At 41.7% G+C, this 16505-nt stretch overlaps 1 protein-coding gene across 5 annotated transcripts in view; it reads right to left on the bottom strand.

Annotated features, from left to right (window-relative positions):
• NEK1 (NIMA related kinase 1) overlaps window positions 1-16505 on the bottom strand; it is a 74028-nt gene that overhangs the window by 13079 nt on the left and 44444 nt on the right. For all 5 annotated transcript variants that reach the window (XM_083170996.1, XM_083171007.1, XM_083170991.1 and 2 more), the window contains 11 exons: window positions 15980-16057; window positions 14855-14950; window positions 12059-12238; window positions 10110-10175; window positions 8064-8298; window positions 6020-6163; window positions 4805-5005; window positions 3189-3386; window positions 1868-1979; window positions 759-850; window positions 440-651 (listed from right to left, as the gene is read on the bottom strand). In XM_083170996.1, the coding sequence (XP_083027122.1) occupies window positions 440-651; window positions 759-850; window positions 1868-1979; window positions 3189-3386; window positions 4805-5005; window positions 6020-6163; window positions 8064-8298; window positions 10110-10175; window positions 12059-12238; window positions 14855-14950; window positions 15980-16057 (1614 nt within the window). The remainder of the gene's footprint in view (window positions 1-439; window positions 652-758; window positions 851-1867; window positions 1980-3188; window positions 3387-4804; window positions 5006-6019; window positions 6164-8063; window positions 8299-10109; window positions 10176-12058; window positions 12239-14854; window positions 14951-15979; window positions 16058-16505) is intronic.

Genomic DNA, 16505 nt, shown 5'->3' with positions numbered 1-16505 from the left:
GATTCACATCTGCAGATCCAGCTCTTTAAAAAGCTGAATCTGCATTTGTGGAAACTGCCGATATATTTTCAAATTAGTGTCCGATTCCGAAGAAAAAGACATGGATTCATAGAGCAGACAGTCGAGACCCGGTCACGTTCTCGGCCAGCTTGACTGCATCTCAGCAGGCGGGATTCAATGTCCTGCATGCCGAACGTCGAAAAGGGGGTGTGGCCGTGAGATACGCCCATGGATCGGCGAGATAATGCTGGGAGCTCGACAGAACGGGCCAGACTGCTTCTAAAGTCGGGTCCATTCTGCTGAGCTGCTTCTTCAATGCTGTCAGGAAAAACAGCATTGAACAGGCACCCGTCGCTAATTCCCCCATCGGAAATAGCGGCGGGGGATTGAATACCCCCCCATAGACTTTTAATCAGTTGTGTAGATATTGGCCATTTACCATTGGATTATTTGCATCAAACAGACCAGTAGAAAGTCCAATCAACAGTGCTGTCTTGCCTTTGGTTTTAGTTGGAGATGCAGAACGAGAACGAGGTGGCAAGAGATCATCAAATGAAGACTGGGCAGAGACATTGGGAGTGACGACATAATAAGGTAGTGGAACTTTATTAAAGAACACTTTATTTGCTGTGGCATCTCCTGCAGCATTTTCTGAAAAGACAAAACCCATAGAAGTAACAAGATATACCAAGTGGTTACATTTGCAGTATGTGCAATTAAATATAAATAATGATAATAAAAAATAAAAAAATACCAACCTATTACAAATTCACTCTCTGAACATTTTGTATCACACGTAACATCTTGATTAGGAGATTCATGATCACTCACAGCATGCTCTTCACCTCCACTGGAAGATATAATTAAAACAAAACAGTTGCAGATACATATTCTTGCATGAACAAATCTTTCATACCCCCACTATCCACGTCGGCGTGGAGTTGATTTCAGATAGAGTGGTGAGCACAGTGAGCCACCGAGCCCGAAGCGTGGCGAGCGCAGCAAGCCCAACGAGGGGACACGGAATACATGTAAAGTAATCCGTGTCCGCTCGCCACGCTTTGGGCTCGGTGGCTCGCCACACTATCGAAATTCTACTCCACGCCGACGTGCATAGTGGGGGTATGAAAAGGTCGGAGGACACGTACCGCCGCCCCTTGCGGGCCTGCTGCACTCGCCACGCTTTGGGTTGGCATTGATAGTGGGGGTGGCGTTGCCAATGGGGTGCATTTAACATTGAAAGCACCCATCAGGGTGCTTGTACAATTAAAAATCGAATCGCATCGCATGCCACTATATGGCATGCGATTGTATAAGATGTACTACGATCAAAATCGTGGGCGCCGTGCTAGGAAACAAGTATCAAAAAAGTTTTAACAACAGATTTTATTATGAAATCCCACATGTGCAAACTGCTTCTTTGTGGTTCAGAAAGGTGGAAAACTACACAAATCCCACAAAGTATGTTTTAAGGTGGTTAGTTCACTTTCTGTAATTACAATAATAAAAACATTTTGAGGTGGATTTGGGGTAACTTGTCTTTGTTGTGTAAGGAAAATACAAGTTCTAATTTGCATATGATGTTGGAATGGTAGCAGCCTGGAAAATGCCAAAAACAGGCTCAGAGCAGGGGGAGATAACGGTCCATGGTAATGGGGTTATTCAACATGAATTAGCCAGATGTAAATTTGAAAGGAATTTACACATTTTATTATGGTGGTTTTCATTTATTTGGACAAATATCATTTAGGTAGATAGAATTATATTTAGAGCTCATTATAAGCTGAATGTATTCGTTTCACAAAATTGCCTTTTATACAAGAAACTATGTGACCGTGCTAATTGTCCGGCTGTTTAATCACTGCACCTGTCTTCCTTGGTTTGCTCATTCCAAACAGTTGTAGCATGAACAGGACACTCATTACTTCCACTGCCTTTAGTGTCTTCCAATATTTCAGTCTCCAAGTCCTCAGGCTCCTCTGGAAAAAAAAAAAAAAGCCAATGGGTTAGGGCCTTGATGGCTAACCTTGACACTTCAGATGTTGTTGAACTACACATCCCAGCATGCTCTGCTTCAGTTTTGCTATTTGGCCATGCTAAATCTGATGCAGAGCAGGCTGGGATGTGTAGTTCAACAACATCTGAAGTGTCAAGGTTAGCAATCAAGGGGTTAGGGAAAGATATAGGTTTACACATCCTGTAACTTGAAATGCACACATTTACGAAAGGAAGAACATTTTATTTGCAAGTCTGTGGCCACAACTTTGCATAGACACATCTTATCATTTGTTAATTCTCGTGACTAATTTGTTTAATACCCAAAGAATGAGAGACCACTAAATAATATTAAGAACACATTTATATGCAGGCTCTCTTCCATTGTGGACACTCATAGGACTGGGTACAGTATAAGAATGATTAAACCATGATAATTAAACTTTTCAATGCACTACAATAGAACTCTTTTTTTTTTTTAATGGAATGTCTCTCATGGACTACATCATTATTATACATCATAGGAGGCCCAGGGGTGTAATTAGATATTTGTAGAACCCATAGCAAAAGTTTGTAAGGGCCTCTATTTACCAACTAATGGCGATATATGTATATAGCAAATATAACTTATACAGTAAGGCCCAACAACAAGTACAACGCTGGGCCCCATAGCAGCTGCACCCCTTACACCTATGATAGTTACAGCTTTGAGGGGCCTATCAATAGGAGAAAGTCCTGCCTGGTCACAGGATTAGCACTAGGGCCAGTTTTTTTATTTTATTAGGAGATCTGCTCTGTGGGGTTTAGTTCTAGATCTATTGACCGCCTCGCCCCTAACTCTTCCTATCCATCACATCCTTCACCCCCACTCAGGGATTTCTCTTTATAAGGGACATCTTTATCTAATTTTCCTAAAAGTTTTCTGTAACCCATTAACTCCCCTCCATACTACTTCAGCCTCCAATTCCCTCTCCCTGCCTCATACCACCTCTCTATATGTCTGCCCCTACCCCTCTCTTTATGCCTAGCTCATCTCTCCCTCCATTCGCAAGCTCTTCTGTGCGCTCATCTTGTCACATTACCTAGTTTAGCGTTCTTGCCTGTCCCTCTCTTCTCCATCTGTTCTGGGCTGTACTTATCTCCTCATTAATTCAACCCTACCAACAAATGTTCCTACTAAAATGCTCTCTTACCACAGGGATGGACCTCAGCCTGATGAGGAGGGGAAAGGCGAACCTCTTCCTGTTTTGGAGAATGGAACTCCTCTGGTGCAGGTAGGTTTGGTTCATTTGGGGACATTGAAGTGTCTATAGGAAACTCATTAGTTGTCACATGATCCTGAGGGTCCTTGTGCTGTGGAGGCTCTTCATCATGCTTGGTGTTAATATCACCTATGTAAAAAATTCATTACTAAATAAGGTGCAAAAATTAGCAAAATGTTTAAACATACTTTTAATATTATTCAGTAAATGCAATCTGCTAATATCCTCTTTAAAGATCAATTTTACAATACAAACTTATCTTTAACATTGATCGCACTTCCGAGTTACCATTTGTGTATGGGAGAACCGCAGGGCTAACAATAGCAGTTTGGCTAAACATGAGTTTAAAAGATACAAGATAGAAGACCAGATCTGTGATATTAACGTCTCACAGCCTAGGCCTGCCCCTGGTCAGACTGCAATATGACTCTTACAGTAATTTAGGAGCTAGATACCCAAAAGGCCCATGTGCTGCTCTGAGAAATTCCTCAGCTCTAGCGAATGACAAAAACCCGGTGAGATGTTTAATGTCTGGATGGATAAGCTGTGACAGGTGATTATGTAACACATGCAACATTGGAAACAACTTTGATATTTTAAAAAGAATGTATTATAAAATAAAAAATTTAAGCAGGAATTAATTGAATGCAGTGGTTCTCAACCTTGGTCCTCAGGTCCCCCCAACAGTTCACGGTTTCCAGGTCACCCGGCAGGTGCACTCATTATTCACTGACACATTTTAAAAATCAGAGGTGGAGCTAATTATTTCTCCTGTGATTCTGTGTGGAGGACTGGAAAACATGCACTGTTGGGGGGTGCTGAAGACCGAGGTTGAGCACCACTGATTTAATTGGTACTGAAAATGGGCCTAGACTCCAGGTTTTTTCTCTCACCTGTTAAATTATCCATTAATAAAATACCCCGCAGGTTATTTGATCCCCTGGGGCTAAATTAGCCCAAATTGAGCTAGTTGGGAACACTTATCTTAATAGATGAGGAAAAAAATCCACAATAACTAGGGTGTTACTGGGTGCTGCAACTCAAATTCAACTTTTCATGGATTCTATGGGGGGACACAGAATTGAATACCCCCCCTATGTGTTAACAGGGGTTAATCCCTGCTTACACATTAAGTTACATGTGTTAAAAAGGGGTCCGGTGAAAAGGTGCTGAAATTAAAAAGTCTCAGATAATAAAGCCAGAGGCTACTACTCTTTTACTCCATGCATCAGGCCATAAAGTGTGTAAAGATGGCATTTTTTAGCTTAACTATAACAAAAACTAAGGCCTGACGTATAATTTGGAAAAATAAATGAGCATATACAAGTTAAGCATTTACTACAGCAAGGTTACAATATTAATAGTTACAGGAGTGTAGGGACTACCTACAGAGACTAGTGTGAAACATTACATCTAAATAGGAATACCTTCTTGTAAAAGCAGTGATGATTTCTAACACTAAATAACCTTAAAAACATTATTTCACTATCCTGGACATTACAGGTCTATCACTTAGCAATTAAATGGAGACTGGAATGGTTGCTCACCACAGGGAGCATTATCACCCTTGTCAGGTGCAGAGATTATGGAACCTTTTCCTGAGGAAGAGGACTCTTCTGTTACATGTATATTCTGTGCTGCAGGTGAGATTGTGGAGTCTATGGCCCCAGGTGAATCATTACATATTGGCTGCTCCTGTGGTTGCGCTTTCTCAGTCTCTTCTTCATTTATTTTGGTAAAAACTGGACCTATAAGTGAAAGGGTCACGTCAGTACATAAAGATTACATATATGCAGGGCAAAACAGACATATGGAGCGCAGTACACCACTGACTGCGCTCCATCACCCTGCCCCTGTCCCGTAGGTGTCCCATCACCCTGCCCCCTGTCCCGATGTCACTGTGTCCTATAATCCTGCCCCCTGTCCCGTAGTCACTGTGTCCTATAATCCTGCCCCCTGTCCTGTAGTCCCATCACTGTGCTCCCTGTCCTAGTCACTGTGTCCCATCACCCTGCCCCCCCGTCCTGTAGCCACTGTGTCCCATCACCCTGCCCCATAGTTAGTGTCCCATTACCCTGTCCCGTAGTCACTGTGCCCCACCACCCTGCCCCCTGTCCAGTAGTCCCTTTGCCCCACCACCCTGCCCCCTGTCCCGTAGTCACTGTGTCCCATTACCCTGCCCCCTGTCCAATAGTCCCTTTGTCCCATCACCCTGCCCCCTGTCCTGTAGTCACTGTGTCCCATCACCCTGCCTCCTGTTTAATAGTCACTGTGTCCCATTACCCTGTCCCATAGTCACTGTCCCACCACCCTGCCCCCTGTCCTGTAGTCACTGTGTCCCATTACCCTGCCCCGAAGTCACTGTGTCCCATCACCCTGCTTCCTATCCCGTAGTCAGTGTCCCATTACCCTGCCCTGTAGTCACTGTGTCCCGCCACCCTGCCCAGTAGTCACTGTGTCCCATCATCCTTCCCCACTGTCCCTGTTACCCATTATACGCGTCTGCATTCTCCTATCCATGCTGCACAGATCACATAGACTTTTAGACATAAGCTTGACATAAGCTTGAGGCAATCAGTACCAGTGGGAAGAAAGTCATTTTTGGAGATAGAAAGTGATACAGGGGAAAAAAATGAGAAAATACAGATGCGATTACAGTATGTGGAAAAGGGACATGGAGTAAGAGACTTGTACAGTAGACTGAGACCCGAGGGAGAGAGATAAGACGACACATATACAAAGGTCCATTATAATAGTCTTACCATTAGTGACATGCAGTAGTTCTGTCTGAAGCTGAAGTTTTGCTTCCCCGAGGATCCTCACAACCGAGTCACCAGGACTCTTACCCCATTCACGTCTCTGGTGTTCTCCCAAATCCAATTTTATTACCTCCCCAATTGTCAGATCTGAAAAAAGGTAAATTTGTAACTGAGAAGATTCCTTCAAATGGAAGTATTGCCATGTATAAATTATTCTCCTGAGGTATGAGCAGTGGGTGCCAGGGCTACAGACATGATCCAGACACTAGATTAACCAGGGAATAGGAGGAAGGCCTGCTGGGAACCTGTAAGGAAGCAGCTGCAGTAGGGAGGGGGCATGGCAATATAGAGCAGAGGACAGAGTGGTCCTGTTGTTAGGTTGACAGTAGTTAAGTCCACTAGGTTAAACGGTTGACATTGTCAAACTAGTGCATGTCCACCTTTTGACCATGACAAAAGTTCGACACAAGCAATATATTGACATGATGGTCGACACATGAAAAGGTTTACATGAGTTTTTCATGTTCATACTTTGCGATGCATGTGTACTATAAGTTGGGAATGGCAAATTGTGCCAAGCGCCAAACATTAAAAATCATGTCAACTTTTTCATGTGCCAACCATTTCCATGTCAACATTTTGCTTGTGGCCATGTTGATTTAGTGTAGGTCTACCTTTTTCCTGTGTCGACCTTTTCATTGTCAACCAATAGTGGTCGATCTAATGACGGTTGACCTAATAATCCACCGCCAGACAATGTGGAGCAGGACAGAGCAGCAGACAGAGGAGTGCGGAGTCAAACAAAACAGAGTGAACCAGAGTAGAGGACAGAGGCGGGCGTGACGGGCAGACGGTAATCCCTTTCACTGTATTGTATAAAACAAGGGTTTTTTTTTTATATATAACTTATGTTAACCATTTCCCTAGATGATTAGTGACAGGTGTGTTGGTAGCTGCTCACCTATAAAAGCAAAGTGTGCTGTGAGCTTCAGACCAGACAGCATGCCTGGATTCAAACATTGATGTGATAGCTATGTGTATTGTAGCCATATTGAGCGATAGTGCTAGGACCTGCAGAAAGGTGGGGTCCCTTGACGGGGGCTGCAGGCTTAAATGCATTGATCAATTCATGAACCAAATCTCCCCTATTTATTATCAGTTAATTTAGTGTGTGCAGAGCCTCTACAATGTCTGTTTAAACAATGTGGTCACAAGCCATAGGGCACCCCAAAACTAGGAAAGGTGAGTGCCGATGTTTAGTGTATATATTGTTTATTAGATTCATTTTTTAAATTAGTCTTATTGTGGTCACATTCTCTCATGCACCCTGTTTTAACCCATAATGCATAGCTTATGTTAACCATTTCCCTAGATGATTAGTGACAGGTGTGTTGGTAGCTGCTCACCTATAAAAGCAAAGTGTGCTGTGAGCTTCAGACCAGACAGCATGCCTGGATTCAAACATTGATGTGATAGCTATGTGTATTGTAGCCATATTGAGCGATAGTGCTAGGACCTGCAGAACAGTGGGGTCCCTTGACGGGGGCTGCAGGCTTAAATGCATTGATCAATTCATGAACCAAATCTCCCCTATTTATTATCAGTTAATTTAGTGTGTGCAGAGCCTCTACAATGTGTATATATCTATATCTATATCTATCTGGCACTCCTCCAGCAGTACAGGTAACCCAGGTGCCTTCAGGAACAGAAGTACAGGATAGTGAAGAGACAACAGCGGCACTCTGGGGATTTTTTGAAAACATATATTTTCAGCAAAAAAAGCTTACAACGTTTCGGGGTATGTGACACCCCTTTGTCAATATATATATATATATATATATATATATATATATATTTTTTTTTTTTTTTTTTTTTAATATTTGCAGTGAACCTTTAATTTTTTAGAATTTTATGTGCCAATGTAAATTGTGAATAATGCCCCATTGTCAAACAGAATGGGTAACCGGGATATTATTATTTGTCAATGTACATGGAAAGTTTTACCACAACTGTGATATAATAGTACAGTATAATAATGTGGACTTACTGTCAGCTACACATAAGGTCATGTCCTCTATGAGCGTCAGCTGTGACAGGGGAATGACAGCTGGCTCCTCAGCTTTCCACTTCTTCCTGTCAGCAGCTACAGCATCTGTGCTCTGTTCCTGCTCCTCACTGCCAGCTTCAGCAGCCTTCTCCTCAGGTTCCTCATTCCCAGACAGAACTTCTACCTGAGCTTTAAGGTTCTGGTTTAATCTTCTGAGTATCTGACGCTTTTCATTCTAAAACACAAAATAAAAAACAAATATGGAATTAGTATCCCTGCGTGCTGCAATTTCTTATATTAAATTGCAAATTGATCATTTTGTGAGTATTGCCCTAAAACATTGCTGATGTATGGGTTTCCCTAATTGAAGATTGCTATTAAAAGCGATTGAAATCGCCATTGCAGACTGACTAATATGTTGGTCAATCTGTAATGGATCAGACTTGCAAGTGCTAATGTATGGTGGCAATAAGTATTTTGTGCAACTGTTGGCAATTATACAATTCCTCCACTGCTGACAATCACTGCTATAAAGATTACACTAAAGGTTCCCATACACGCACCGATTTTGTGTACTGTGCGTTTTGAACTTCAAGCTGCCATGCGATTTTAGCACTTTAAGTGGATGCGATGCGATGTACTGTACTTTGCGGGTGCGATGCGATGTGATTTCAGCCTTTTTTTTTTTTAAAGTTAATAATGGACCTCGCATCGCATGTACTCCAAAACTGATGCGATGCGATGCAATGATGCCCAAAAAGTACTGCCTGCAGATACTTTTTGTGCTTTACAATATTGTACCCCCGGGGACGCGCATCGCATTGCATCCCCGCAGGTACACGGTGCGATTTAAGCCAATGCGATACGCTTTGAACTTTAAATGTTTAAAACGCATGCTGAAATCGCAGTGTGTATGGGCACCTTTAGGTGGTGTATGGGCTTTTTCAGATTTAAAGATTCAATGTGAAGATAGAAAAAAAAAAATCTGCAAACCACTGGTAAATTATTTTTATCATCATCATTTATTTATATGGTTCCACTTAGAGTTCATAAACAAGTATACAAACAAGAATCCTCCCCCCCCCCCCCCCGATAACCAGAAAAAAATAAAAATAAATTTCTGAATTAGCACAGAGTTTATACAAAAGTACCTTAGTTAACATAAAATAAAAAAATACTATTTATTTATTACCAATTTCTTATATAGCGCAGCAAATTCCATTGCCCTTTACAATTGGGAACAGTGATACAACAAACTGGGTATTTGTTAGCAAACATACAATCTATAAAGTATAATTTATCCATTACAACTTCACAAAACCAATATTTAAGATATAAGACTTTTAAGAAGGTAAACAATCCCATTCCACCCTAAAAAAAAAGCATTAAAACTACAAGCAACATGGGGTATTCAAGTAGTTTTGCATAGCCAAAAAACTGAACTAATTCAATCCCTAACTATTCAGTGGTGAGCCTTTTTGCCGCTATTGAAAAATTTTTCACCAATGTTTTTTCACTTTTTTTTCAGCAAAAAGACACAGGCAAAATAATGCCCCAAAAAGCATAGAAACTGAATACAATGTCAATGGCAAAGTGGCGAAAACACATGAATCAGTGGCGAATTTGGCAATCCAGGAGTTTTTCACCATGTCCAGATTTTTAACCTAGGCAAATATATAGGCCCTCCTAATGAATAGGGCAAAATACCCATTTTCCCTATTAAAAATAAATAAATATGGAGGAAAGCAGCGCAGATTTTTCGGACCTAACTGAATGGAGTACGATGCAAGTTACAATTACACATTTTGCAGTGCAGCTCCCTCTATAAACTATAACGGCTCCCATGTTGGGGACAGCAGAGACACAAAAAGGAGTGGTACCATTAAACATAGCACAGCAAAATAGCACCATCAAAACTAAATAAAAATCAGAATCACTAACAAAAAACAAAAACAAAAAAAAGGAGTAGCATCATGTAAGCATTAACATAAAACTGACATTTGATTTAAACTAAGACAGTAACCCTTGAGGAGAAAATACACTGACCTGGATTACGTTTTCTGTTTTTTTGGGGTCCTCAGCAGTGTTCCTCATTTCTGCCACTTCTTCAACCTTATCACGAGAAAAAAAAAAGAAGAGGTTAGGATAAGCACAAGCGGTACTTGTTTCCTAACACGGCCACCCCGATTTCCATCAGGGTGGTCGTGTCGGAAAAATCGCGTCGATCGCATCGCATGCGATTTGGTCGCATGCGATGCGACCGACGCGACTGACCCGATTTTTTTAATTGAATCAAATGTGAAAAGGGTCCCTGGGACCCGATTTTACATTGGATTCAATGTAAAATATTCCCTAGACCCCCAAATTTTACAACGTAAACCCCACCACACGATAGACGCCAACCCGAAGCGTGGCGAGCGCAGCGAGCCCGCGAGGGGCGGAGGTGCGCGTCCTCCGACCTTTTTCATTCCCCTACTTTCCACGTCGGTGTGGAGTTGAGAATATATAGTGTGGCGAGCGCAGCGAGCCACCAAGCCCGAAGCGTGGCGAGCGTAGCGAGCCCCGCGCGGGGACGCGTATAACTTCACAGGTATACGCGTCCGCTCGCCACGCTTCGGGCTCGGTGGCTCGCTGCGCTCGCCACACTATATATTCCCAACTCCACGCCGACGTGGATAGTAGGGGAATGAAAAGGTCGGAGGACGCGCACCGCCGCCGCTCGCCACGCTTCGGGTTGGCGTCTATCGTGGGGTGACGACGGGGCCATATATATTGTGAAATGGGTCATATTGGCCCATTTCACATTTTTTACTATGCGAGATGGACTTAATCAAGTCCATCTCATCTTGTGCCATTATAATGGCACAAGACCGACGCGATGCTCCCGATTTCAATGTTAAAAAATATTTTAACATTGAAGCCTATGGCAAAATCGGGGGCATCGCAAAGGTCGCGTCGGGGCCAATGTTAATGGTACCGACAGACGTGTACCTTAACTTGAAGGTACACGATGCCAAAGATTGTGGCCGTGCTAGGAAACAAGTACCGCACAAGCTTATGGTCATGGCTCCATTATTATTTTTTGCTCTGTGCTCTTAGTATTTTGTTGTATCGGTCAATCGTTTTTTTGGTAGAGAAACGCTGAGTAGATGTGCGGGTTTGGTTTTATGTGGATTTTGCTCAGTTCTCAAATCGCATTGGCTATCAGATGTCACATGTTTTGGATATCCAATATGATCCGGGATTTGAGAACCAAGTAAAACCGAACCCGCATATCTCTACTACCTTCTAATAAGACCAAAAGTCTATTGCAAATATAATTAATTTGAGAAATGTAGGGTAAGATAGGATAATTTACACCAAGGTGCCACTTTGTTTTTCTCCGAATTAAAAAAAGGTATGTTGCCATTATTTTCTGGTTGCACAAATAGTGAATCTTAAAATAGGATTTACATGTAAAATGAAGAACAATATCTGGTGTTTGTGGCTATGGGTAGGCTTTTAAATTACCTTTTTACTTTACAATATTGTTGTGGACAAATGTACAGATTGGGCCTGCCCCAAAAGGCAAACACAGTATTAACAAGGAACTCATTTGCCATGTGATTAAACATTGACCAATCCAGTATCACCACTGTGCCAGACAAATCACCAGTATAGAACCACAAATGATTAATTCCTAGCTTTATCACCATGACCTATGACCTCCTGTTCTCAACAATTGTATCATGACTGAACAGATAACACCAGTATCTCAAAAAGCCGACTTAAATATACTGTTTATAATGCAAAAGAACTGTGCAACAGGCATTACATGTATGTCCCTTTGCATTTAGGGGTTAGTCTTGAGTGGGTGATGGTGTGAGAGCAATGCTGTAGCGTATTGTGATTGCCCATAAACAAAAATGGGCACATAAAAAAAATTTCCATCCAAACAAAACCCGCTCAATATCACAATCTAGTGAAAACGAAGCCTGCAATTAAAACAAACATACAGCTCCCACGTTCTTTAGTGCTGAGGTCATAGAGATGGATGGTGCACTTGGTTTGGCATGGGGATGTCCTCTGACTGGGGATCCCCCAATGTCTGCATGTGCTACATGACTGGGGGAGCCATTGGCTGCTCCGGCCACACTTAAAGGCACATTAGCATTCTTTAAACCCCGGGCTGCCAGCTGAAATACAAAAAGGAGGGGAAAAAAGTGTTAAAACTTGAGACATTTAAATAAATTTTTTACACTTATTTCGGTACTTATGTAGTATCTGGGCTGCCGATTTTTTGATTGTATGCCTTAAGTTAAGGCATACAATCAGATGCGATGCGATATCGCATCGCATACGACCATATCGCATGTGATGCGATGACCCGATTTTTCCATAGGATTCAATGTTAAAATGGACTGAGTCCATTTTAACATGGAATTCAATGGGAAAAAGGGGTCCTTTTCATACCCCTACTATCCAAGTGGGCATGGAGTTGGATAGAAACCTGTGGCGAGCGTAGCGAGCCACCGAGCCCGAAGCGTGGCGAGCGAAGCGAGCCCCGCGAGGGGACGGTATTCTGCGCTCGCCACGCTTCGGGCTCGGTGGCTCGCTACGCTCGCCACAGGTTTATATCCAACTCCATGCCAACTTGGATAGTAGGGGTATGAAAAGGACCCCTTTCCCATTGAATTCCATGTTAAAATGGACTCAGTCCATTTTAACATTGAATCCTATGGAAAAATCGGGTCCATCGTATCGCGTCGGGTGCGATGCAATGGACCCGATTTTAAAATCGGCAGCCCAGTTACTACATAAGTACCCTTATTTCTGCTGTAATTAATGAATATCCTACCAAATATATCACAAAACAGAGACATAAAAGATACTGCATTTTAATCTACAGATCACTAGTTTTGCATTCCCTTTAGAGATGCCATGGGTGGGAGGGGCTTGTCTCAGTGGGCCAGGAAACAACAAGGGTGGTGGGGTGTGCACACTATAGTGTACCTAGGAGTATGGCCCATTGAGATAAACTGATTAAGTGAGAAATCAAGTACGCTTCGGCCAGATAAAGTTAGAGGGGATGGAATGCTCCATGCCACAGTGTTGCGTGTAAAAATGTTTGTTAAGTGCCAATAAACATCACTGCGGTGTTCCTTTGAGAGGCTCATATTTGCTGCAATGTTTATAGAAGAGCTAACACTGTAATCCATCTCCCCAAATGACTAGATGAACAAATTTAAATTTATAATATTCATACATTTTCTGTATGTTTAAGAGGTTTCAGAAAATTGTCATGGATTAATCATACAAGCATATAAGCTATATAGTCACGGCCTGATAGTAGTCTGATAAACACTAAAAGGGTGAATTCTATTGTCCATATTAAGGTGACATGGGGGTGTAGTGGAGGTAGTTTTGGTCTCTAATTTCCATTAAATTAACATGTTAAAGGGCGATTTTGAGAGATTTGGTACGAAATCTCCAGTTTTTTTAAAAGCGGCAATAATTTACACTGCAAAATCCAACTGGTTTTGCAGTGTAAATGATTTTTTATGCTTTTAAAAAAACTGGAGATTTCTTGCCGAATCTCTCACTTTCTGAATCTCTCATCCTATTACATTTCACCCTCAATGTGGCAATTACCATAATAAAGCAAAGAAAGAGGGACTTTTGTACTTATGATAAAATCAATTTCTCAGATTCCATGGGGACACTGGAACACTGGTAAATAAGTGGTGCAATGGGAAGAATGACAATTCAAACTCAAAGGGCGGTATTCAATTGTTTTTCACAAGCATTTCTGCTCGCTATCACCGGGGTTGGTGAGTTATAATGCGCAAATGCATTGCTAAACCTGCCAATAATGCGCAAAAAAAAAAATGATATCAATTTAATATTCTGTCACTTTAGATGGGAGATTGGGAACGATATAACAATTGAATACCACCAAAAATGTTTTGAAGCTGGCTCTTACCTTTGTAAACCCCCGCTGTCTGCGTTAAGCTTTGGTAAAAATAACTGATCGTTCCAGATACGGAGGACAGAAGAGACCGAACAAGAAAAAATTGTCCAAATGGAACCGAGACAGAAAACGCAGAGAGAGAGCACTGGGAGGGCATCCAGTGTCCCCCATGGAATCTGAGAAATGGCTTTTACAGTAAAAATATCCCACTTAATGGAACACTAGAGACAGACCAAAGCTGGGTGAGGTACGTAGGATAATGGAGGATGCATTTGGGTGGATCATTAATTTCTACTTGTGTATTTGCAGGGCGCCCAATTTACATACGTACGGCACTGTAGGAAAACCACATTGCATGCAATTTTGCTGTGCAATGCGATGCAATTTTCCTTAGTTAATTTCCGCAGATCGCATCGCATGCCATTTGCGATGCTATTTTTCATTGTATAAGCACCCATGCGATGAGATGAGATGTGATGGTACTTCATTTTAAAAGCACCCATGCACACCCTCACTATCCACGTCACACCGTAGCATGGCGAGCGCAGCGAGCCCCACGAGGGGACGTGGTTACGTGTTCTCCCGACCATTGCATACCCCCCCACTATCCATGTTGCTACGGTGGCGAGCTGCGCTTTCACTACGCAGAATAGCCCACTAAGCAAATAGCTTAGTGGGCAACCTGCAAATACACAAGTACCTAGGAATTTACCCTTCAGAAAAAGAAAATATTGTTAAGTCTGGAAAAAGTTTCTCTGTTAGAATACAGCAGATGAGTACTAAAGGATGCTGCACAGGCCAATGAAATTGGCAATAACTTCTAATACTAAATACTGCTTACATGTTCCTCCCAGGCTCGCTTTTCCCGCTCATCAGCTTCCCTTCTCTTCCGCTCAAGCTCCTCTTTTATAACAGCTGCTTGTGCATTAGCTTGGGCCTGCAGGAAGGCATATAAACTGGAAATACTGCATTTGGTCTATGCTTATCGTCTGATTAATAACATATGAAAATAAATAATGGGGGGAAAACAAATGACAAAAAATGCAGCGACAAGATAATGATTACTGGCTTGAGAGAAATGTGATAGATTCCGAATTCAATTTCATAAACAATGAATCATAGGGCTGCTGATCCGATGATATGATGCACTGACATCAAAAATCCACAAACTATCACGGAATCAGCAAAAAATCTGCATGTTATACAGTATATCCCTGATTTGGTCCAAAATGCCGAACTGAGGATTTCAAACATTTGAATTTCCCCGATCCAGTCATCAGCAAAACAGAGAATTGCCTCAAAACTTGCTAGATATATGGGCTCCATTAGACTTAGGGGGTAATTGGTGCCAAAGTTTTTGCCTATGCAAAAAAATGGACAATTTAATTTTCATACACTAGCTCGATTTGGCAACTTTTTATCCGATTCTGATGGATTAGAAATCGGATGAAAAGTGGCCAAATTCACATGTGTTTCACATAAGATCCGATGCACGGTCCCATGCACATCTGATTAGAGATCGGACCTGCTGCACGTCTGACCACCAATTTGGACAGCCTCCCAGCAGCGAGGACTTGGATTGCATGTGATAAATTGCATTCAAATGGACCACATGCAATATATCGCATACGAACCTAAAGACTTTATTTTTAGGTCCAATTTCAATTCGACCTATTCAGTGAGTGATGATTTTTCAACTAGGTGAAAATCCAGTGGATTGGCGATCATCGAAATTGCTGGCATTTTTGACCGGATTTTACTCAGCGGAAAAGAGCAAAACGTCTGCAATTTAACATTAAAGATCAAAGCCGTCCCGTTTTTTTTCAACCAGACTAAATACAATGGGACAACTTCAATTACTACCTAAGGCTACATTCAGAGGCAGTCTAAATGACTGAACTGAAGCACTTTATCCAACACTTTAAAAAATAATCAAGAATGATTGTTTGTTGCATTTTAATATTACCTTTAAAGCTTCAATTTTTTTCCTTCTCAGCTCAGCTTCCTCATTACTCTCTTTGCGGTTTGGTACACCTCCTTCTCCCTGTAAGTAGAAATACCCAATAGGTGCATTTAGGAACTTGCAGGTGAGAAAAGGTTGATCATTTGGTAAGGTCAGTGACTAATGGGCCCCATACATCAGAAATCACAATTTATGGATTTCCAGATCCAGGGATTTTTTGGCCAGATAAATGGATTTTACAATCTATCTGACTTTGCCCACACATTACAGATTTATTTCAGTGATCGGCAGATTTTTCCATCTAAAGATTGCATCTTCATATCTGGAAATTGCCCAATCGATTGTCATTTCAGCTGTTCATAATGTAAATAGATGAAGAAGATGAATTGGGAATGCCCACACATATAAAAAAGATCTGCAGATAATACCAGATTATTAAACATGTTTAAAAACCTGATTAAGCAATCGATTGGCGATTTTGATTGGGATTGCCAAAAGGGGGAGCCCACACATCTAAAATTAATTGTCG

Source organism: Crinia signifera, chromosome 1 (genome assembly GCF_055691185.1).
Source record: "Crinia signifera chromosome 1, ASM5569118v1, whole genome shotgun sequence".
Classification (NCBI taxonomy): domain Eukaryota; kingdom Metazoa; phylum Chordata; class Amphibia; order Anura; family Myobatrachidae; genus Crinia; species Crinia signifera.
The sequence above is the reverse complement of the archived record's forward strand: the minus strand, read 5'-3'. Positions and strand labels throughout refer to the sequence as shown.